This window comes from Emys orbicularis, chromosome 2 (assembly GCF_028017835.1).
Source record: "Emys orbicularis isolate rEmyOrb1 chromosome 2, rEmyOrb1.hap1, whole genome shotgun sequence".
Lineage (NCBI taxonomy): Eukaryota > Metazoa > Chordata > Testudines > Emydidae > Emys > Emys orbicularis.
Genome location: NC_088684.1, coordinates 115,919,278 through 115,941,363, shown reverse-complemented (window position 1 = coordinate 115,941,363; position 22,086 = coordinate 115,919,278). Strand labels below are relative to the sequence as shown.

General features: G+C 45.5%; 1 protein-coding gene across 1 annotated transcript; it reads left to right on the top strand.

Moving 5' to 3' along the window:
* The first annotated feature begins 281 nt into the window (after positions 1-281).
* On the top strand, positions 282-21,798 carry LOC135874396 (N-acetyllactosaminide beta-1,6-N-acetylglucosaminyl-transferase-like). Its single transcript, XM_065399202.1, has 3 exons — positions 282-1,206; positions 17,852-17,944; positions 21,174-21,798. The coding sequence occupies exons 1-3, from the start codon at positions 282-284 to the stop codon at positions 21,362-21,364; spliced, it is 1,209 nt and encodes a 402-aa protein (XP_065255274.1). The 3' UTR covers positions 21,365-21,798.
* The last annotated feature ends 288 nt before the right edge of the window (positions 21,799-22,086 follow it).

Genomic DNA, 22,086 nt, shown 5'->3' with positions numbered 1-22,086 from the left:
GCCACTTGCTGGGATCCAGCTGAAGAAGAAGCCGGGGAGGGGAAGCGGAACAAAGCGGGTGTGCGCGCCGGTGGCGGGAGCGTTAGCGCCTGTTCAGACAGGGGATGAAAAAGAAACCAACACGCTAGGCAACGGACTGCGCAACAGACATCACCCTCGCCGGAGCTCCGAGGACACATGGGCAGCGGGAGATTTTTCCGCCTGGCTGAATAACTTGAGTTGTGGGGGGCTTTGTGCTTCCGGCAGTCACTCCAGAGGGAAATATTTTACACCCACCAACAATGCGCCCGCAGAGGCGTTACCTCCTGGCCGTTCCTCTCCTGGGCGCGATGGTTTTCGTTGTGCTGCACAAGGGTCAGTTGCACCGGTCAAAAAAATATCCCCGGCAAACAATGTCCCACGAAAGCTACCTGCTGAAGCGAGCCTGTGATGCATTAATCGAACAGAAGAAAGGTTTTGTTTGGGGAAACCTCCTAAAAACCTCTCGGGGGAGTTTTGCCTGCAGTGAGTACTTAATGCACAACCACTATATAACCAGCCCTCTCTCTGCAGAAGAAGCTGCCTTTCCTTTGGCTTATATCATAACTCTACATAAAGAATTCGATACGTTTGAGAGGCTCTTCAGGGCTATTTATATGCCCCAAAATGTTTACTGTGTCCACGTGGATGAGAAGGCAACGGCTCAGTTTAAGCAAGACGTGGAGACATTGTTGAACTGTTTCCCCAATGCGTTTCTTGCCTCAAAAAATGAACCAGTCATTTATGCTGGAATATCCAGACTTCAGGCGGATTTGAACTGCATGAAAGACCTGCTGGAATCAGGCGTTCGGTGGAAGTACCTGCTCAACACGTGTGGACAAGATTTCCCCTTGAAAACCAACAAGGAAATAGTTCAGCACCTGAAAGGATATAAGGATAAAAATATCACTCCTGGGGTGCTGCCTCCTGCCCATGTGATTTCAAGAACCAAATATATCCATAAGGAGCACATAGGGACGGACTCCTCGTACATGAAAAAGACCAATGTGTTGAAACAGTCCCCACCACACAATCTGACCATCTACTTTGGCTCTGCTTACATTGCGGTCACAAAGCCATTTGTCGAGTTCATTCTCAATGATCAACGTGCTGTTGATTTATTGGAGTGGTCCAAGGACAGCTACAGTCCAGATGAACACTTCTGGGTAACACTCAATAGGATACCAGGTACGTAGCATGACTTCATTACTCATTCGTGTGTATAGGACAAGCTGGCTTGCGCCCTGCTGAGCTAGGAAAGAGAGGGGAAATGAAACAGAACTGATTTCTGTGCTATATGACCTTTATATTTGCTTTAGGTCAACGTTCAGGATTCTCTTGTTCTATAGAAACCGATATTCCGTCTATCCTTGCAAAGGTGAGAAAAATGAAGCCATAAATGGATGGCACTGCCCGAGGATAATCACAGGGGGCTGACCAGTTATGTCCGATTTCATTCAGTCCTTTCATACCAAGCTCGTATAGGACGCTTTTCATTTGTAGATTTCAAAGCACTTTACAAGAGTTAAATATCATTATCTCAATTTTATTGATAGGGAAGCGGAAGCATAGACAGGTGACGCGATTGCTGAGTCACCCCACAGGTTCAACGCTTTATCGACTAAGTCACGTTGCCTTCTTTACTTATATTTACACACATTATTCCCATAGCAAATTCCTATAGATTTAGAATCCCATCTATCATGCAGGGTGACTTCCACTAACTAACAATGAATTCTTGTTAAAAAACACACCCCAGACCTCCCGTCCCGCAGGACAAGGAGGAATGGTAAAGTTAAAGGTCTGTGCTGTGGTCTGTTTGTTGGTCTTTATATTTAGCAAGCATCACTGTGATACTGAGGATTATTTAGACTTGACCTTAATGTTGGGCACCCCAGTGCTAGCACTGTTGTAGCAGGGACATTTTTCACAGCACCTAAAGTTATAATGGGCCAGAACTTCAACTAGTGTATATTGGTGGTTCTAATGACTTTGAGTGACACCAGCTAAAGATGTGGCTATCTTTTAAATCTCAACATTATTCCTTGTGTCACTTGACTTTAATACTTGTTTAGGGATTGCCTTTCTGGCCTGTGGATTAAATCTTTGTCCTTTCTGAACTGGGATGCTTCAACCCATATGTGGCCAAATCTAGGGACACAGTGTCCAGCACTGTACATCTCCACTAGTAGTGATTATAGAAAGAATTCCGGCGCTGGCAGCAAAGCCACAATTTTAACCCTCTGCAGATCTAGTACACATTGCTGGGTGAAAGAAGTAGAAGTCTGAGCCACACAGGGGAAAATCCTCTGATTCAGCCCTTTTTTTCTACAATATCATCCTGGTCCCACGTCTACATGACTCCTGCACACTGCCATGCTGGAAGCTGCTCAAGAAGTTTTGTGCACCTCAAATCCATCTTGAGCAGGAATATTACTCCAATTCTGCTGACAGCGATACTGACCACTAACTGTGAAGGTGAGGATCCAGATTTGTTTCACTCTGCACACAGCCATCCAGAGGTAATTCTACATATTTAAGTGTCTGGCCCCAAAGCTTGCAGGCCTTATTCAGACAAAAAGCTCCCACTGATGTCAGTGGGTCTAAGATTTAAGAATGAGTCCCCTGTCTAGGAATGACACGTACAATAGTTCTGGCAATGAGATTTATTCCAACTCATTTTTCCATTTGATTAGTTAAAAGGAGAAAAGACAATCAGCTTCATTGCACAGCAATTACTGCATGCTTACTTTTTAAATTAATATAAACAGAAAAATATAAATACTCCCTATGTGCAAAGAAGTGATCTTATCATATGTTAAATACACCTAACACCATGCAAATGACCTAGTAAAGACAGCTGCAAAAGACTCTTCAGCATAGATCAATCTGTTGCCTGCTTGTTTTTACAGCATGAGGAAGTTTGATCTTAGAATATATATGATTTGAAATTCAAAGCACATCAGCCTCCGTCAGTGCAGCATCTCTGTGATCTGAAAAGACAGCTGAATGTAGATATGCAGGCTCATGCCATGTACATAGCGTGTCAAATCAGCCTCCATTTTTGCACACACATGTGTGCCAGGGCTGGCTCCAGAGCACCTGGGGTCATACAAGGATGTGAAAGAACAGTATGAATCCTGAGTAATGCAAATGCAACTAGTTAGCATTGCAAGATGTGTATTTTTATCATCCAAATTTCAATGAAAAAAGAAACCAAAGAGAACAGCCTGGCTGATAGGTGACAGCACAACACACTATTATGTGGGTGTGATCCAAGCTCAGAATTGAGTTCATTCCTTCCATTCCCAAGCTTCTTTCCCTGAGCCACTCCATCCCTTCAGGACTATTTGGGGTTAAGAGCAATGCATAGGCAGGAGACTCATTGCCTAGGGGAAAGGAGTGCCTCATACCTCTCAAAGAACACCCGTGGTCAACATAGGAGGGGCACTGATGGGATATAGAGAAAGCCACATCTGACTGGAAAGACAGGTCATCTACCCACAGGGCCTTTATTCATTCCTTCAGTTTATATTTCAAGTGCTTGCCCATGGGTCTCTGCACTTTCAGGATCAGTAAAAACAGATCCTATCACAAATAAAAGCAACTCCAATAACACAATGGATTATATACATTTACATGCCACAAAGACTTTCTTCTTCATAGTATCCCTCATCATGCCAATCCAATCCCCTTCAGTACACCTATTCCCCACCAGCACATGCATGGGAAGAAAGTATGGATCCCAGAGATTTCCTCCACCTTACAGAGAAAGGAAAACAAAGAGGTCAAAGACTACTCTTGTCACCATATTTTAGGTTAGGAGGTAAAAAAAAAATCTACTTACATTATTGCTTGAGAGCCTGTTTGTGCTTCCATTTATTTCACTGACAAACCTCCTATTGACCTCAGTAGTGCAGGATCAAACCCCAAACAGATGTAAAGTGATACAAAGCTCCTTTGTGAAGTGTTTTGAGATCAATGGATGAAAAGAGCTAGGTATGAATTATTATTAGAGCAGGTCACTCCTCCTGGAACCTGAACTATCCTTCACTCTTAATTGTAAATTTTAAATACAAATACAGGTGTAGAAACTGTCCTTAGGGACACTTCCTACATTTGAAATAATTAAATAGTGAATTTGTGCAATAAAGTATTCAGTTGGGTGGTGCTGGGGAGAAATCTGGATGCTATTTAATCAAGTAATTTTTCCACAGGATGTTGTTTGGACTTTGTAGCAAGGGGTGTGTGGCAGCCGTTCAGGCTTGGCACTGACACAGACTTCCTGTTACTTCTGATTTTCTTCATTGTTGAGTGAGATTTTTCTACTTCATGAATAACTTAGAAAGAGAACTATTTGCTCTTTATTTTTGTGAAGATGAATAATTCAAAGCCGCGAGAACAAATTCTGAATTATCGCTAAGCAGTACCTTCCTTGGCAGTTTCACAAGGATTCCTGGGGTCATTGTGCATGGGTAATATTCATTGGGGACAATGTTAATTTCATGCAACAAAATGAATTTCAGAAGTTCAAGTTTAAAACTAATAAACCAAATTTAGACAGTAATGAAAGTGCATTTCAGGCATAAGTTAGCTGTGACGGTCTCGACGGTCTCTTTTAAAAGTGAGACTCAAAAAGTACCATAAATAAGGCTATGTGTACACTACCACTTTTGCTGGTATAACTTATGTCGCTCAGGGTGTGAAAAAAAAACACTCTGCTGAGCAACGTAAGTTACACTGACAGAAGCACCAGTGTGGACAGCGCTATGTCTGCTGGAGAAGCTCTCCTGCCAACATAACTACCGCCTCTTGTCGGGGGTGGTTTGATTATGTCAACAGCAGTCCCATGGGCATAGAGCAGCAGCTGCATTGGTACAGATGTGTGGCTGTAAGATCTCTAATGTAGACATGGTTTAAGCTATAGAAGCTTGGACCAGCAGAAAGAATCCCATTGATTTCACTGCATTTAAGCTCAGACCCTCAGCATGTATATAAATGAAAACATACATTACAATTATCTGTGAACATCTTCAGGAAACATCTCCAGGAAATGGTTAGGAGATGGTGGTTTTGAGAAGCAAGAATTAGTGACTCTCAGCCTCTTTTGTGGGTCTTGGGGGGAGGGGAGGTTGATGTCCCCCTTGGAAAATGTTGAAAATTTGATAAACTGGTTGCCAACTTCTGGGGCACTGTGAGAATGCCATTTTAGAATGCTTTAATATGTTTCTTCATTCATTGAATTTTCCACCACTGTTAGATCACTAAGGCCTTGGCTACACTGGCGCTGTACAGCGCTGCAACTTGCTGCGCTCAGGGGTGTGAAAACGCCCCCCCCCCCGAGCGCAGCGAGTACAGCGCTGTAAAGTGCCAGTGTAATCAGAGCCTGCAGCGCTGCACGCTCGCTCGCAGCGCTGCAAGCTATTCCCCTCGCAGAGGTGGAGTACATACAGCGCTGCGAGAGAGCTCTCACAGCGCTGGCGGTGCGACTACACTCGCGCTTCACAGCGCTGCCGCGGCTGGGAAGTCCCGAGTGTAGCCAAGGCCAAAGCAAACATTCTGAAGCTGAGTCTGCCCCAGACCACCTTTCCATTGTTAAAAAATAATCCCCCCCAAATGTATCTAAATCCGATTAGAACAGCACATTATCCGTCAGTGACTAGTAGGACTAAGGGCTTAATCCTGAGAGGAACTTGGTACCTGTAAGTCCTCATGACTTCACCTCTTTGCCCCTGTCAGGCTCAGGCCATAAATTCCTCTGTAGTCATCTCTGGATTGTAGCTGTGTGAGTTGGGGAAGAAAGCCTCTTGACTATCATGGGAAATCCATCTCCTATGGGGACTAATATCATTGCATCTTGCAATGCCACGAATGGGAACGATCTGAGACTTCTTCAGCAGAACCATATAAAGGGCCAAATATTCTGCTGGTGTAAATTGGTATAGTGCCACTGAAATCAACTGGAGCTGCCACAATTTACACCAGTAGAAAAGTTGGCCCCAAACATTCACACACATTTCCTAACATCTGACCCCTTCCTCTTTTCCCTGGGATGTATGCATCCCCATCCAACATTTTTGTTGTTGTCACAACAATATTAACACCTAGTTCTGCTTAGTGTATGCGCAATGCGTGACTAAGATTCATCACAGAATAACCATCACATTTTCTACAGTGACCACTGAGTCTGCAGTTGCCCTTCACTTTCTCTGATCTATTAATATCATTCCTCCTCCATCATCTACTCATCAGTAGCTGTTGCTTCCCATTGAGCTTTGTCCTCTGCATTTACCATGCTGTTTTCCCACAGTATGCTCACAACTGTCATCAACCTTTTAATGCATGAGTTATAAAAAGATCAAGCCTACTAAGATGCAGACACACTTTTCATAGACAATGCAGCATAAATGGGCTTTAAGGAGGGATCTGAAAGAACACAGTGCAGAGTTTTTGCATATTTCATTAACCCCAGCTCCTTCCATGCATAAGGGATGTAATGGGGGAGAATCTGAAATCCGACAAATAGGAAAAGAGACTGCTATTGTCAGTGAAGTGGAAGTGGGGGCTGATGGCTTTATAGAATATAAGACATGATAGATGGGGTGGGTCTAGGCCTTAAAAGAAAAAGCAAGTAGTTTGTGCTTGATGCAGGAAAAAGAGGAGGGAGAAACAATGGGAGGAAATTCTATTAACTCTGGGCCAAAATCTCAGCCTAGTCCATTGGAGTCAATGGATCCATGCTGATTTACACCAGCTGAAGATCTGGCGCTATAGTTGTAAAATTACCACCCATGCTATCAGAGTGGGTATAATTCCAGTTAGTGCAGCAGTAAATCCTCAGTAACCTGTAGGAACAGGCAAGCCAGTTTGGGTAAGATAAGAACGGACATGAATTTCCATTCCTCAAGCTGAATTTGAACCTCTAAGCCAGTGTCTCTCAACCTTTCCAGACTACTGTGCGCATTTCAGGAGTCTGATTGGTCTTGCATACCCCCAAGTTTCACCTCACTTAAAAACTACTTGATTACAAAAATCAGACATAAAAATATAAAAGTGTCGCCGCAGGCTACTGCTGAAAAATTGCTTACTGTCTTATTTTGCCATATAATTATAAAATAAATCAATTGGAATATAAATATTGTACTTTATATTTCAATAGATAGAGTGTAAGCAAGTAATTGTCTGTATGGAATTTTAGTTTGTACTGACTTTACTAGTGTTTTTTATATAGCCTGTTGTAAAAGTAGGAAAATATCGAGATGAGTTGATGTACCCCCGGAAGACGTCTGCGTACGCCCCGGGGTATGTGTACCCCTGGTTGAGAACCACTTAACTTCTCTTTCTTATACCCAGGGCCGGCTTTAACTTTTTTGCCGCCCCAGGCGAAAAAGAAGAGCGCCGCCCCGCCGTAACACACACACACACCCCCCAGCGCCGGGCCGGGCCGCCCAACCCCCCCCCCCCCCCAGCGCCACGCCACCCAACCCCCCGCCCCCCCCTCCCCCAGTGCCGCATTGGGCCACCCAAATCCCCGCCCCCCCCAGCGCCGCGCCGCCCAAACCCCCGAGCACCGCGCCAGGCCGCCCAAACCCCCGCCCCCCGCGCCTCGCCGAGCCGGCCAAACCCCCACCCCCTCCCCCCCCAGAGCGCCGCGCCGGGCTGGCCCACCTAAACCCCCGGAGCGCCGGGCCACCCAAACCCCCGCCCCCACCCCCGAGCGCCTTGCTGGGCCACCCAAACCCCCGGAGCGCCGCGCCAGGCCGGCCAAACCCCCGCCCCCCGAGCACCTCGCTGGGTCGCCCAAACCCCCAGAGCGCTGCACCGGGCCGGCCAAACCCCTGCCCCCCGAGCGCCTCGCCAAGCCGCCCAAACCCCCGAGCGCCGGCTGGGCAATCCCCCGCCCCCCCCCCCCCCCCAAGCACCACGCCACCCAAACCCCTGGAGCGCCGCGCCGCTGAAACACCCCCCACGCTGCCCGGCCAAAACAAACAAATAAAACCTCGAGTGCCGCCCCGCCGAACAAAAAAAACAAAAACAAAAACAGCGCGAGCACCCCCCGCCACCCCAACATTGGCCGCCCCTTCTAAGGTGCCGCTCCAAGCACGTGCTTGGTCGGCTGGTGCCTGGAGCCGGCCCTGCTTATACCTGCATCTTCTGCATACTGCATGTCCTGTTTTTAATCAAAATGCCACAGAAAAGAGTATGTTCTCTATTTTCACTGTATTTCTAACTCGGATGGAATGCAGAATTGCTGGAAATACAATGGAGAACCAGTTCTTCTGAGATTTCCTGTCCAGTTTATTGCTTTTCAGAGCTTATATATGAGAGGCTATGAACCTTATTAGGAAGAACCAAGTTAGTCCTGTCTGTTTAGATACCAAATGCTTTTGTAACATGGTTGATATTAGCACTGACCCCTATGAGCTGTGTGTCCAGTAAAGACCAGGCAAGACAGGCAAACATATAGAAAGACAGATATGCATACACACCCTCCCCTTCTTCCACTACAATTTATATGCAGCCATATCTGAGGTGTCCTTACAGCAGCACTTCCTGTCCAGAAGTAAAGACTATCATGATGGCAGGGCTAACACTGTACCATTTCTTATAGCTCCAGGGATCTCCTGGTCAGAATCTTGGTTTTATGTGTTCTCCGAAATATGGCACCTGCAACTTCACAGTGCTCCCTAGCATTGCTGAATCATTCATCCAGTACTGATCTGAGAGACGAATGCCATTTACTGAAATACCATCATCACTTTCTATAGCTACCATTTTTTTCTTGGAGGTCTCCATCCAAGTCCTCACCTGACCCAATATTATGAGTTCACCATTGCCCCAGTTATGGAGAAAGTAACTTCTCCGAAAAATGCCAACTCCATTGGACTAAGTAGATTCCTTTTGGGGAAATCTTGGCTTAGAGAATGCTTGGCCCAAGAAGCCTAAACAAACAAACAAAAACTGAAGGACAGTGTGACAGCGTACCCCATAAGGCTTTATGGGTGGGTGTTTATAAATATATGTATGATATAACTGAAATATGTTTTGTGCTGTATGCTTGCTTGATTTCTAAGTAAGCTTGGTGAGGCATTTGGTCAGCTTCTTTAGGAAGGAATTTGCCAGGTTAAGTACCTGATCGGGAAACACTTGGGGAACAATGCATCTTGGAATGCTCCGATCCACATAAGAAGTCTTCCTGGAGACATGCAAGATACCATGTGGACAATGGCGTCGGCCTGTAAAGACTGAGTCATGCAGGGGCATGTGACTTGCCCAGGTGTCTCCAAAACTCCATTTTGGAGCTGGACTTTGCATAGGAGGGAGGAGGGGGGTCTCCTCCCACAAGAGAGAGCCTATTTAAACCTGGGGGAGACCCCTCCATTTTGTCTTCAGCTGGCTAAAGAAGGAGCCTCTCCACCCCCCCAGGATACTTGAAAGAAACTAAATCAAAAGACAGAGACTACAGGGGTTGTGAGAGATTGCTGGACCCAGGCTAAAGGGAGATTAGCCTGTAAAAGGGAGCATTCGGGAACTGGTGAGGAACGTATCTGTATTTAGTTTGATTAGACATAGATTTGCGCATTTTATTTTACTTTACTTGGTAACTTACTTTGTTCTGTCTGTTACTACTTTGAACCACTTAAATCCTACTGTCTGTATTTAATAAAATCACTTCTTATTTAGTAATTTACTCAGAGTGTGTATTAATACCTGAGGGAGCAAACAACTGTGCATATCTCTCTATCAGTGTTATAGAGGGCGAACAATTTATGAGTTTGCCCTGCATAAGCTTTATGCAGGGTAAAACGGATTTATCTGGGTTTAGACCCCATTGGGAGTTGGGCATCTGAGTGCTAAAGACAAGCACACTCCTGTGAGCTGGTTTTCAGGTAAACTTGCAGCTTTGGGACAAGTGATTCAGACCCTGAGTCTTTGTTAGAGCAGACTGGAGTGTCTGGCTCAGCAAGACAGGGTGCTGGAATCCTGAGCTGGCAGGGAAAACAGAAGCAGGGGTAGTCTTTGCACATTGGGTGGCAGCTCCCAAGGGGGTTTCTGTGATCCAACCCGTCACAGACAGTTTCCAAGTGGTGTTGTCTTGGTGCACTCTCTTCCCCCACCCCATCTGACTAGGATTTCTTGCTAGCTAAGAAATTGCTAATTGATTTTTTGTCCAAGAAGTGTTCCTATTGGTTACATTTTTATTTTGGTCCAGATTTTGTCTTTGAGTCACTGACAGCATTGGAGGGGGAAAGACTGGACTGCTTAGCATCAGGGATCCTGACTGACTCAACCAGAATCTTTCTCAACTGGTCTCAGGGAATGCATGCTAGAGGGCGGAGTTCACTCAGCTCTAGTGCAGTGTGTGCTATCTCCATACAGCAGGCAGCTCTGCTAGCCCATGGGAAAGGGGTGCAAAGCTATGCCTCTCCCTCCACCCTCATACACACATTGTCACTAGCCACCCACTTCTTTGTCTCCTACTGCAGTTCCTGTCCTCCCTCCCAGGGCCGGCTCTGCGGCAAAAAAGCCTCCGCCGCCGCCCCCCCCCCGCGGGGGGGGGGGCGGAGCCCGGGGGGGGGGGGCGGCGAGCCCCGGCGGGGGCTCCGCTCTCCCGCCGGGGGGAGGGTGGCCGGAGCCCCGGGGCGAGGGTGGCTCCGCTCTCCCCCCGACGGCCGGGGGAGGGCGGCCGGAGCCCTGGGAGGAGGGCGGCGAGCCCCGGCGGGGGCTCGGCTCCCCCCCCGGCGGCCAGAGCGGCGAGCCCCGGCGGGGGCAGGGCGGCGAGCCCCGGCGGGGGCTCGGCTCTCCCCCCGGCGACCAGAGCGCCGGGGGCAGGGCGGCGAGCCCCGGCTGGGGCTCGGCTCTCCCCCCGGCGGCCAGAGCGCAGGGCGGCGAGCCCCGGCAGGGGCTCGACGCTCTCCCCCCGGCAGCCGGGGGGAGGGCGTGGGGGGGAGGGCGGCCAGAGCGCCGGGGGGAGGGCGGCGAGCCCGGCTGTGGCCTCGCTCTCCCCGGCGGCCCGAGCGCCGCGCCGCCCCCCTCCAGGTGCCGCCCCAAGCACCAGCTTGGTTGCCTGGTGCCTGGAGCCGGCCCTGCTCCCTCCCCAAGTTATGGCTGGCCCTTTCACAGAGCAGGTGGCTTCTTCTGTGCGCTCCTGAATCTTTGTAAACAAGGACAGAACCAGCATTTTTTCCATCTTATTTTATCTGCTGCAAGGCCAGCATACAAAGGGGTGTATTTCATAAATCCTGAGTGAGCTCTGGCTCTTCTGCATGCCACATCATAGTGCATATTTCTGTTTATAGCAGAGTGCCAGTGATTTTGCCGTTGTACCATTCCACTTCTTTAATGTGGGGTTAAGAATCATTATTGAATACTTTCCAACCATCTGTAGTTAAAAGAAAGCATCTATACTTAAATATTGATTTTTTTTAAAAAAACTTTCTGCCATCACATCCCTCCAAAAATACTTAGTCCAATGGAATTTAAAGGCTTTCCACTATTTCTTGTAAAGCTCCTCATTACAGCTTGCAAATGTTGGCAGGTATAGTTACCATGAGTTTTTAGAAATAGGTAGGATTTCCTTTCCATCTCTTTCCACTGAGGGGAGGAAGTGCAACAGGAAACTGCAGTTACTGACCCCCCATTTGCCTCCATCTGTGGCGTTGCTAAAGAACCATGTACGCAGGCTAGTGTAAAGTAAACAACTACTTTTAGTCATAACAGCTGGCCAGACCATTTGACCACTGTATAAAACCAGTGGCAACTTTGACATCTGCATATCATGAGCTTTCAATTGGTGAATCATACATCCAACACAATTTATGTTATAAGGGTTGTTCAATATTCAAATGTTTGAAACCCTGTTTAAGAATACTTTTTGTCACTTGAGATTAATAAGTTAGCAGAAGTCACCCTCTTGAGTTTTGTCTTGTTTCTTTGCATGGGTCCTTCAGCTCCAAACTAATGCTGTTGTGCTTTGTATACATACTCAAGCATCAGGCCTGCTTCTGGCCTTGCTTGTAAACGATGAGTAACTGCACCGAGGTCGAGGGAACTAAAGAAGTGTAAAATGCAGAATGAGAAACAGTCCCACCATGTACATTTATTTTACAATTTACAGAGCCAACTCAGCCAGTCAAAAAGTTTAAATTGGATTTATTTGACACCCCCCCCAAAAAAAATATATATATATTTTTTAAGTTCTACAATTTTTCCCCATTTTTCAAATAACTATAGAGCTGTTTGAATGCTAAGTTTTAGAGTTTTGATTAAAAAAGGGGGACTAATTATAATTTGTTGACCAACTCTATAAATTAGCATTCACTTGAGTTATTGTAGCTTTCCTCCTATAGTGTGTACTAATCTAGACCAGAGATTGGCCTGAATTGAAGGTTGGCTCTAGAGCTGTAGCTCTAGATTCATCTGAGGAGAGGAGACAGGACTTGGTTGTAATTAATATATATGGCTTTCTTCACTGAGGCCACTGGTCCCTTTGGGCTGTCAGGATGTTCAGCTCCATAACCAATCACAACCTTTTCTGCTTAGTGTTACCACACTGGTCCCTAAAAGGACTATCCTGGACTAAACAGTCATGGAAAGGACTGCTAACCAAACTGCTGAAATAAAATCCAAACTTCCCCTCAGGCTCAGGGAGATTCAGAATCCGTGTTACAGTCTGGGCCCATTTCTAGTATAAACTTTGCAAACAGTTTGTTAAATCTTCTTACACTGCAAGCTTGATTTAAGCAACTAAGAAGTTTAGCTACATAAACAAAGCCAAAACGATTTAGTAGTTACAGCCAAAAAATGAGAGTATGGAGCCCGTGGGCCAGATACCCAGCTAGTGTAAATCATTTAGACTAGCTCAGAATCTGGTCCCTTGGCTCGATTCTTGACTTATCTATGTGACCTGGAAGAAATCACTTATCTTGCTTGTGCCTCACTTTTCCCATCTGCAGGAAGAAGGATAAAAATCTAAAGTACTATTAAAATCATAAAGCCAAATTAATGCTCTATTGGGTCATGTCTTTTTATTAGGGCTGTCAAGCTATTAAAGGCACGATTAATTGCACTGTTAAACAATAATAGAATACCACTTAAATATTTTTGGATGTTTTCTACATTTTCAAATATATTTATTTCAATTACAACACAGAATAAAAACTGTACAGTACTCTTTTTTTTTTTACAGTGCAAAAACTTGTAATCAAAAATAAATATAAACAAAGGAAATAGTATTTTTCAGTTAATCCAAGTACTGTAGTGCAATCTCTTTATCATGAAAGTTGAACTTACAAATGTAGAATTATGTACAAAAAAACTGCATTCAAAAATAAAACGATGTAAAATTTTAGAGCCTGCAAGTTCAGTCCTACTTCTTATTCAGCCAATCACTAAGACAAACAAGTTTGTTTACATTTGCAGAGATAATGCTGCCCGCTTCTTGTTTACAATGCCACCTGAAAGTGAGAACAGGTGTTCGCATGGCACTGTTGTAGCTGGTGTCGCAAGATATTTACATGCTAGATGCACTAAAGATTCATCTGTCCCTTCATGCTTCAACCACCATTCCAGTGGACATGTATCCATTCTGATGATGGGTTCTGCTCAATAACAATCCAAAGCAGTGCAGACCAATGCATGTTCATTTTCATCATCTGAGTCAGATCCCACCAGCAGAAGATTGATTTTCTTTTTTGGTGGTTCGGGTTCTGTAGTTTCCACATCGGAGTGTTTTAAGACTCTTTTAAGACTTCTGAAAGCATGCTCCACACCTCGTCCCTCTCAGATTTTGGAAAGCACTTCAGATTCTTAAACCTTGGGATGGTTAGAAATCCCACATTGGTACCTTCTTTGCGTTTTGTGAAATTAGGGTGACCAGATAGCAGTTGTGAAAAATCGGGACGGGGTAGGGGTGTAATAGGAGCCTATATAAGAAAAAGACCCAAGAATCGGGATTGTCCCTATAAAATCGGGACATCTGGTCACACTATGTGAAATCTACAGTGAAAGTGTTCTTAAAATGAACATGTGCTGGGTCGTCATCTGAGACTGCTATAACATGAAATATATGGCAGAATGTGGGTAAAACAGAGCAGGAGACATACAATTCTTCCCCAAGGAGCTCAGTCACATTTTTTAATTAACATTTTTTTTAAACAAGCATCATCAGCATGGAAGCATTTCCTCTGGAATGGCAGCTGAAGCGGGAAGGGGCATATGAATGTTTAGCATATCTGGCACGTAAATACCTTGCAATGGCTACAAAAGTGCCATGCAAATGCCTGTTCTCACTTTCTGGTGACACTGTAAATAAGAAGAGGGCAGCATTATCTCCTATAAATGTAAACAAACTTGTTTGTCTTAGTGATTGGCTGAACAAGAAGGAGGACTGAGTGGACTTGTAGGATCTAAAATTTTATATTCTGTTTTTGAGTGTAGTTATGTAACAAACAAAAATCTACATTTGTAAGTTGCACTTTCACCACAAAGATTGCACTACAGTACTTGTATGAGGTGAATTGAAAGATACTATTATCATTTTTAGTAAATATTTGTAATAAATAATATACACTGGTTTCAATTACAACACAATACAATGTATATGAAAATGTAGAAAAACATGCAAAATATTTAATAAATTTCAATTGGTATTCTATTGTTTAACAGAACAATTAAAACTACGATTAATCACAATTATTTTTTTTAATCGCAATTAATTTTTTTTTTAGTTAATCGTGTGAGTTAACTGCGATTAATCGACAGCCCTACTTTTTAATCCTTGCTTTCACCTTCACCTCTGAGGTGAGATCAGTTTGTCTATTTATGTGCCTCTCAGACGTGTTGGGCCTCCACAAATAGTAAAGAGTGTTGTCTAATGGTTAGAGCAGGAGAACTAATCAGGGCACAAGTATTTCTATTCCTGGTTCTGCTATTGAGTCACTTTGTGATCTTAAGCATGTCAGTTATACACTTAGAGAATGTGTGTAAACCTGCCATAAAATTCAATTGCAGAGCACTTAGACATCCTTGGATGAAAGATGCTGCCTAAGCGCAAGTCTATGCAGCAGAGGTAGCCCAGGCATCAACTTTAACTCCTCTACCATTCACACACAAAAATCTCCAACCCAAGTTTGGAGGTGCTTTAAGCCTGACCCAGCTGGGGGTGTGGGTTAGAGGCTAGGCTCTGCTTTAACTATGTCTGGAATGCACCCACTTTGCAGTGAGAAAACAGGCTCAGTTGCTGATGGTCCCCCAAATGCCTCCCCCGCAAAGAACAGAAAAGTTCTCCGGGAGTTGACTAGGAAAGAATCCTAGAGTGTTCAGCACAGCACTTGGCGCCTGCAAAGGGTGTCACTTACTTCTCTATTGCTCCCTGCTATCAGAGCGTGGTTCTTCATCTCCTGTACCCCATTGACAACTTCTTTGGCCCTGTGGTGGCATATCTCTGGCTATACCTTCCATAGTCCAGCCCTCCAGCCACGTCACCTCTTTCCAGTTCTGTTCCCTTTCAAGGTAACCAAGTCCAACTAAAGAATCCATACCAACATGCAAACAGAAGATCCTTCTGCACCTCTTGCACTACCTTGAAGTTCCCTGCTCTTCACCTCTATTCCCAGCGGCTATACAGTTCCTTCTTTTCTCCTTTGGCTGAGCACTGCCTCCCAGGCCTTTCCTTAGAGGCAATTTTCCCTTGCAGTTCTCCCCACTGCTTCCCCTCCCCAGGGACTCCGGTAGCTTCTTTGGGGACCTCCCTGCTTCTTACAAGCCATAACTCAGGGCCTCCCACAGGTACCTGCCTTTCTATCTGTGGCTCTCAAGCCTGCCTTCACAGAGAGAGGGAGGGAACTCTCCTTGCTCGTCACTGAGTTCTCTCCCATTTCTGTGTAGTCCTCCCTGAACCCTTCACAGCTAGGATTGCTAATTGTAATTGAGTCACCAGATCAGGCTCAGTGGGGATTACCTGCACTGTTACAGTGCAACTTCATTTTCCTAGCTGAAGAAGATTGTACATCAGGTGGCAAACCACCTATTGTGGATTAAAGGATGTCAACAAAGCTGTTTGGGTGCCAGACAACAAATCAGGCCTCATGTATATTTGAAGAGACAAAATCTGGAGTTTGTCCGGGGTCATGCGGGAACCTTGTATTTATGCCATTGATTCTTTGCTATTTCTGCTATCACATTCTGAGAACAAGACTATTTTAAGGGATGCTTTTTACTATCTTGTTGAAACAACCTATTCAATATCAAATGGACCATCTAATTGGAGTAAGAGTCTGAGCACCCGCGGCCCCCCCCAGCCCAAGTATATAGTAAAAAAAGTCATGGACAGGTCAGAGGCCATGAATTTTTGTTTATTGCCTGTGACCTGTCCGTGACTTTTACTAAAAATACCCATGACTAAAACATAGCCTTAATAATGGGTCTCCACTGTTAACAGTCAGTCAAGAAGGATGAAGGCTCTTGCATGTATGTGTAGCCTGAACACATCACTTATTCTCTCTGGGTCAAATTCAGGTGCCATATAAGTAAATACTCTTCAATTGCCTTAATGGCAGTTCACCCATTTGTACTCAGTCTGAATTGATCCACTGTACCCCCCAGTACCCCAGCTAGAAAATGGGGATAAAGCGGTTTATCCCTAGCTCACAAGGAGGTAGTGAGGATTAATTAGCTACTAGGATTATCACTACTTGGGGGAGGGATAGCTCAGTGGTTTGAGTATTAGCCTGCTAAACCCAGCGTTGTGAGTTCAATCCTTGAGGAGGCCATTTAGGGATCTGGGACAAAAAAATCTGTCAGAGACAGTACTTGGTCCTGCTGTGAAGGCAGGGGATTGGACAATATGACCTTCCAAGTCTGAGATAGTATAATATGGAGATATACCTATCTGAACAGCATTTTGAAGATACAAAGTGTTAAACAAGCACTAAGTATTAATTGTTATGGGTAATACCTCTCTTGCACCCTCTTGAGGAGAAGATGGGCACTGTTCTTGTCAGGGCAGGGGGCATGGCGGCAGCGGGACGGGGGGGAAAACGGCTGTCTCCCTGTATTACATTACTGTGGAATTGTTCCAGAGTTTGGAGCACAGCTCACTGCTTTGGGGTCTCCCCCGCTTACAGGGGCAGGAGGTGAAAAAAAGGACAAATAAGTAAGTCAGGATGTTCCCACAATGCCCAAGAGGCAGAGTCCACAGCTTTTGGAAAGCAAAGGGTTATATTAAAAAAAAAAAAAAAAACAAAAACCCACAAACACACACACACACACACACCAAACCCTCTCCTTTCTGGGAGGACCTGAGTGGTCAGAGTTCTCAAGCAGTTTCCCCAGTTAGCAACCCCTTCTTGTTAGGCACTCCGAGTTCCAGGCCTACTCCTTCAGAGTACCACCTCAAACTGACCTGGAAGCCTCCCTTTGCAGGCTTGCCAAACCTCACGGGTGTGCTGGGTTGGTGCGGATTGTGCCCAGACAAGCGATTTATCCCCTTCATGACTCCTGTAGTGAGCTGCCCTACTACACCTTGGAAGGATTCCATTTCTCTTGGTGTGACCATTCAAGGGTGGAGGGTTGCACACAAATACATGTCATGTTGAAAGGGCTTATAACCAGGAGATCTTTGTTTTTAAGAGAGTTTTGTTTCAGGAGTACGAAGTGAAATTGCTGAAGCCTTCATGGATTTCAACCTAATTCTGTTGTCAGTGCTGAGAAGATATACAAGTCAGTAAGAGCTCCCAGAGGAGAGTGATGCTGTGCAGTGACGTAAAAACCTGAACTCAGCCCCCCCCCCACCTAAAAGACTAATTTCTCCCCCCATCTTATCAAATTGTAGATGTCCCTGGTTCCATGCCAAATGCATCCTGGGAAGGTAACCTGAGAGCTATCAAGTGGAGCGATCAGGAAAGCTCTCATGGAGGTTGTCATGGTAAGGTGTATATTCTTTACTTTTCCTTTTCCTATTTTTGCACTGAAATCTGAGAACTGGGTGGGAAATGATTTTTCTGTCCCGCAAACATTTGAGATTTCAGAAGCTTTGCTGTTCCACATCAGCATGAAGCGGACACTTTTTGAAGTTAAACAAAAAAAGGCAGCAAGAGAGGCCAGCACCCCAGAATAACCCAGTGGTTATAGCATGCACCTGGGATGTGGGAAACCTCACTTCAGATGCTGCTCTGCCATTCTCCCACACCCCAGGTGAGTGCGCTCACCAGCAGGATATTGGCTATTCTGCAATGGGTCTCACTGTTTTTCCTGTTGGAGCTTATAAATAAAGATTCAATGGAGCAGGGACTTGACGCTAGGTCTCCCACAGCCCAGGGGAGTTCCATAACCACTGAGCTATTCTGCAGTGTGGGGGGGGGTTGTGATTTTTTTTTTCCTTCTCCCTCTCACCAGAAATTCCTTCCTGCACCCAATAAACATTTCCCAATGAAAGTTTCATTGAAACTGGTACGTTCCCATGGAAAGTTTGGGTTTTGACAGATCAACAGTTTCTGACAAAATAAGTGGCATCAGAAAATTCCCAGCCAGCTCTGTTGGTAACTGAGCAGCTATACAATTCTTCTCAGGAATTTTTTAGCCCTTTCTTTAAATCTGTGCTATAATCATATATAAGCATGGAGATTTTCTTCTTTGTAAAATGGGGATCATCATTAACTAAACCATATATACTCGATCATAAGCCGGTTAGTTTATAAGCCGACCCTCTCTCCCCCCCACCCCAAGATGGATAAGTAAAAATGGAAAATTTTTATAACGTGTTCATAAGCTGACTCTATAATTCAGGGGTCAGCAAACTTTGGCTCCTGGGCCATCAGGATAAGCCGCTGGTGGGCCAAGATGGTTTGTTTACCTTGAGCGTCCACAGGCACGGAGGTAAACCTAAGTAAACAAAGTGTCCCGGTGCACCAGCTGCTTACCCTGATGGGCCGGGACAGCAACTGGTGGGGAAATTTTGGGGGGGGGGGAGAAGCTGGGAGTCAGGGGAGTAACCCCTGTGACCACCCCCCACATGACCCCACCCCTAGCCCAGGACCCCCACACTCTCCCCATCCCATCCCATCCCTTCCCACCTTATCTGGGGAGGATGTCTCTGGCCTGGTTGGAGCTGCTCTGGCAGGCTGGGCAGCGCGGCTGCAGCCTGCTCCGGCGGGCCAGACCGGGCGTCATGGCCACAGCATGTTCCAGCGGGCTGGGCCGGGTGGCACGGCCACAGTGTGCTCTGGGGGGCAGGGCCGAGCAGCACGGCTGCAGCCTGCCAGCCCCGGAGCTGCAGCTGCGTTGGAGGCTGGGGGGAGAGCAGCATGGCCAGAAGTGCAGAGACTCTGGCCCTGCCTCTTCCCTTCTGGCTGTGCTGCCTCTCCTTGCTCCCTGTGTTGCGGGGAGGGGCTGTGTGCCACCTCTCCCTCTCTATACCTGTTCGTAAGCCGATCCCCTTCTCTGGTGCTTCCCTTTTTTACTAAAAAATTCGGCTTATGAACGAGTATATATGGTAATTCATAGGCATAATGAGACTCACTAAACTCAAGTATTTGTAAGCAATCTTAAGTTGGAAGATGCTATAGAAGTGCAAAATGCTCGTTATTACTGTAGAATCCTGACATACATATACATTTGCCGCAATCCTGCATTTGTACTTCAGACTAGGTGAGACAGGGATCATGATTTATGGTAGAGCAAGGAGACTGCAGAGTCCTAGGATTCTCTCTCTGGCTGAGTCACAAGGAGTATCTACTATGGAAGGTTTAATTTCTAGCTTGAATAGATGTACCCGCAGTAAGACTGATCAAGTTAGTATGATGAAAATAGAAGTGAAGGTATGGCAATATGAGCAGCAGGACAGGCTAGCTGCCTCGAATACAATCCCACTGGGACCATTCTGTACACATTTGGGCAGCTAGCCCCTCCCACTGCTTGCATTGCTACAGCTACACTTCTCTTTTTAGTACCCTAGCTTGATCAAATTGTACCTTCCAGCAACTGCTTAGATGTGTCCACAGACTTACTATGCATCTGAGTGATTCACTTGACTTCCATATGAATCAGTGCACCCAGGTGTAAAAACAAAAACAAACAAAAAGAGTAAAATGAAATCCTTCTTACAACAAATGCTACTTTTGAGCTGAGCTTCCAGGCGCTTACATAGATGAACTAACGAACATATCAGAGCATCTACCATTTAGCAAATTAAGACAGTGGGCCTAATTAGCTACTGGATCACTATAGTTTTGTGCCAGTGTAGCGCCACTTACATCAATGGAACTACATCAGTTTAAAACTGAAGTAACTCAGTGGAAAACCTGAGTCCTAGAATCACAAATTAGAGATGGAAAAAAACCTTACTGAATCATTTGGCCCTGTAGCTGTAGTGGTTTGTTTGGGCTAGTTTTAAATGTCTTAAGTGATGATGTTTTCATTCTTAGACAGGGGTGAAAGTAACATTAAGCACTTACCAGTATGGGGGCCGGCTCCAGCCCCCAGAAGGGGTGGGGCCTCAGGTGGAAGGGGCGGGGCTGGTGGTCAGCGTCCCCGAGCCAGCCCATCTGCACTGCCTCGCCCATGCTGCCCAGGGCTCCAACAGCGATTTAAAGTTCCCGGGGCTCTGTCCGCTGCTGCAGGAGCAGCCAGAGCCCCAAGCCCTTTAAAATCACGGCCTCAGGGCATCTGCTCCTTTTGTCCCCCTCATCAGCAGCCTGAGGGAAGTTGGGGGAGCAAAAGGGGCAATGACGTTAAAACGCTGCCATGGCAGCGCTTTAAGCAGGGTCCTTTGCCACAGCAGCACTTTAAGGACCCTGCTTAAAGCGCTTGCCACGGCAGCGCTTTAACGTCAGCTGAGTACAGGCTGGTTCCGGTGGCCACTTTTTAGCGGTACGCTGTACCGGCTTACTTTCACCCCTGCTTATAGATCTCATTGTTTGGAAATTTTTCTTGATGGTCACCTTATATTAGCTATTTTTTTTAGCTTCATGCCACCACTCAGTTATTATTCCCCATTGTATTTCCCTATTCACTTCTGACCAAATTCAGATCTGGTGTAAATGGGCTTCACTCCACTGAAGTTAACAGATTTATCATAAGGATGAATTTGACTCATCTCTTTTCCACAGAACACCCTATGTATTTGATGTTGCTCTTGTCTTCTCTTTCCTTTGCAGGCCATTACGTCAGAGGCATTTGTATATATGGAACAGGTGACCTAAAGTGGCTATTTAAGTCTGTAAGCATGTTTGCTAACAAGTTTGAACTCAAAACGTACCCACTCACTGTAGAATGCCTGGAACTGAGGCTTCGAGAGAGAGCACTGAACCAGAGCGAAACGCAGGTGAAACCAAGTTGGTACTTTTAAATTAACAACTCAGAATGGAAATAAAACTCCAGCTGCAGTAGCTTGGGAAGAATAACCTCCCCGGAAAGACTTTTCTTCTGGAACTTCAGTACGGGTAGTTTGTAATGTCTTGAGTGGAAGATTTGAGTGCAGATCATACAAGACTGGAGAGACACAAAGAGGAGGCTGAGGAAGTGGTTCTGTTGGCTTTGCTGTATTTGCAGGTTTGGCATGTGTGGCTGGACGGCACCTTGCTGACTTGTGCCTGACAATAATGTCATCGCTATCATGTTCTGTATATTTATATGTAAAAATCATGCATCCCTAAATTTTCCTATGGCAACATAAAATCCAGAGCATACTAATGAGGAAGAGTTATCCTTCTTTGAAGGAAACTATCAACAAGATCTTAAAGATAAATCTAGGTGCACAGTTTGATGACTCCATACGTACAGAAACAAAAATCACTGACCAAAAAAAAAAAAAAAAAAAAAAAAACCAAACACCAAATGCTATTCCCTCTGCCAAATGTTTGTAGGGTATTTTTGACTCTCTAAATGGGCAGCATGGGGCACGTGGGAAACAGGAGAAATGCTTCCAGATCTGCTGGATCCCTTCCAAAGCATTCTGGGGGGGGCGGAAGACACCTGGGAGTTAGACATTTTCATACTGATAACTCTGAGCTTTTAAGAATAACTCAATCACTCCATCTTATACTGTGAAACATGCTAATAGTCTCTGAG

Excerpts from the sequence above, each read along its gene's own strand:
- LOC135874396 (XM_065399202.1), top strand. The coding sequence starts at position 282 with ATGCGCCCGCAGAGGCGTTACCTCCTGGCCGTTCCTCTCCTGGGCGCG. Across the intron at positions 1,207-17,851 it reads AACACTCAATAGGATACCAG|ATGTCCCTGGTTCCATGCCA; the intron begins GTACGTAGCATG and ends ATCAAATTGTAG. Across the intron at positions 17,945-21,173 it reads CTCTCATGGAGGTTGTCATG|GCCATTACGTCAGAGGCATT; the intron begins GTAAGGTGTATA and ends TTTCCTTTGCAG.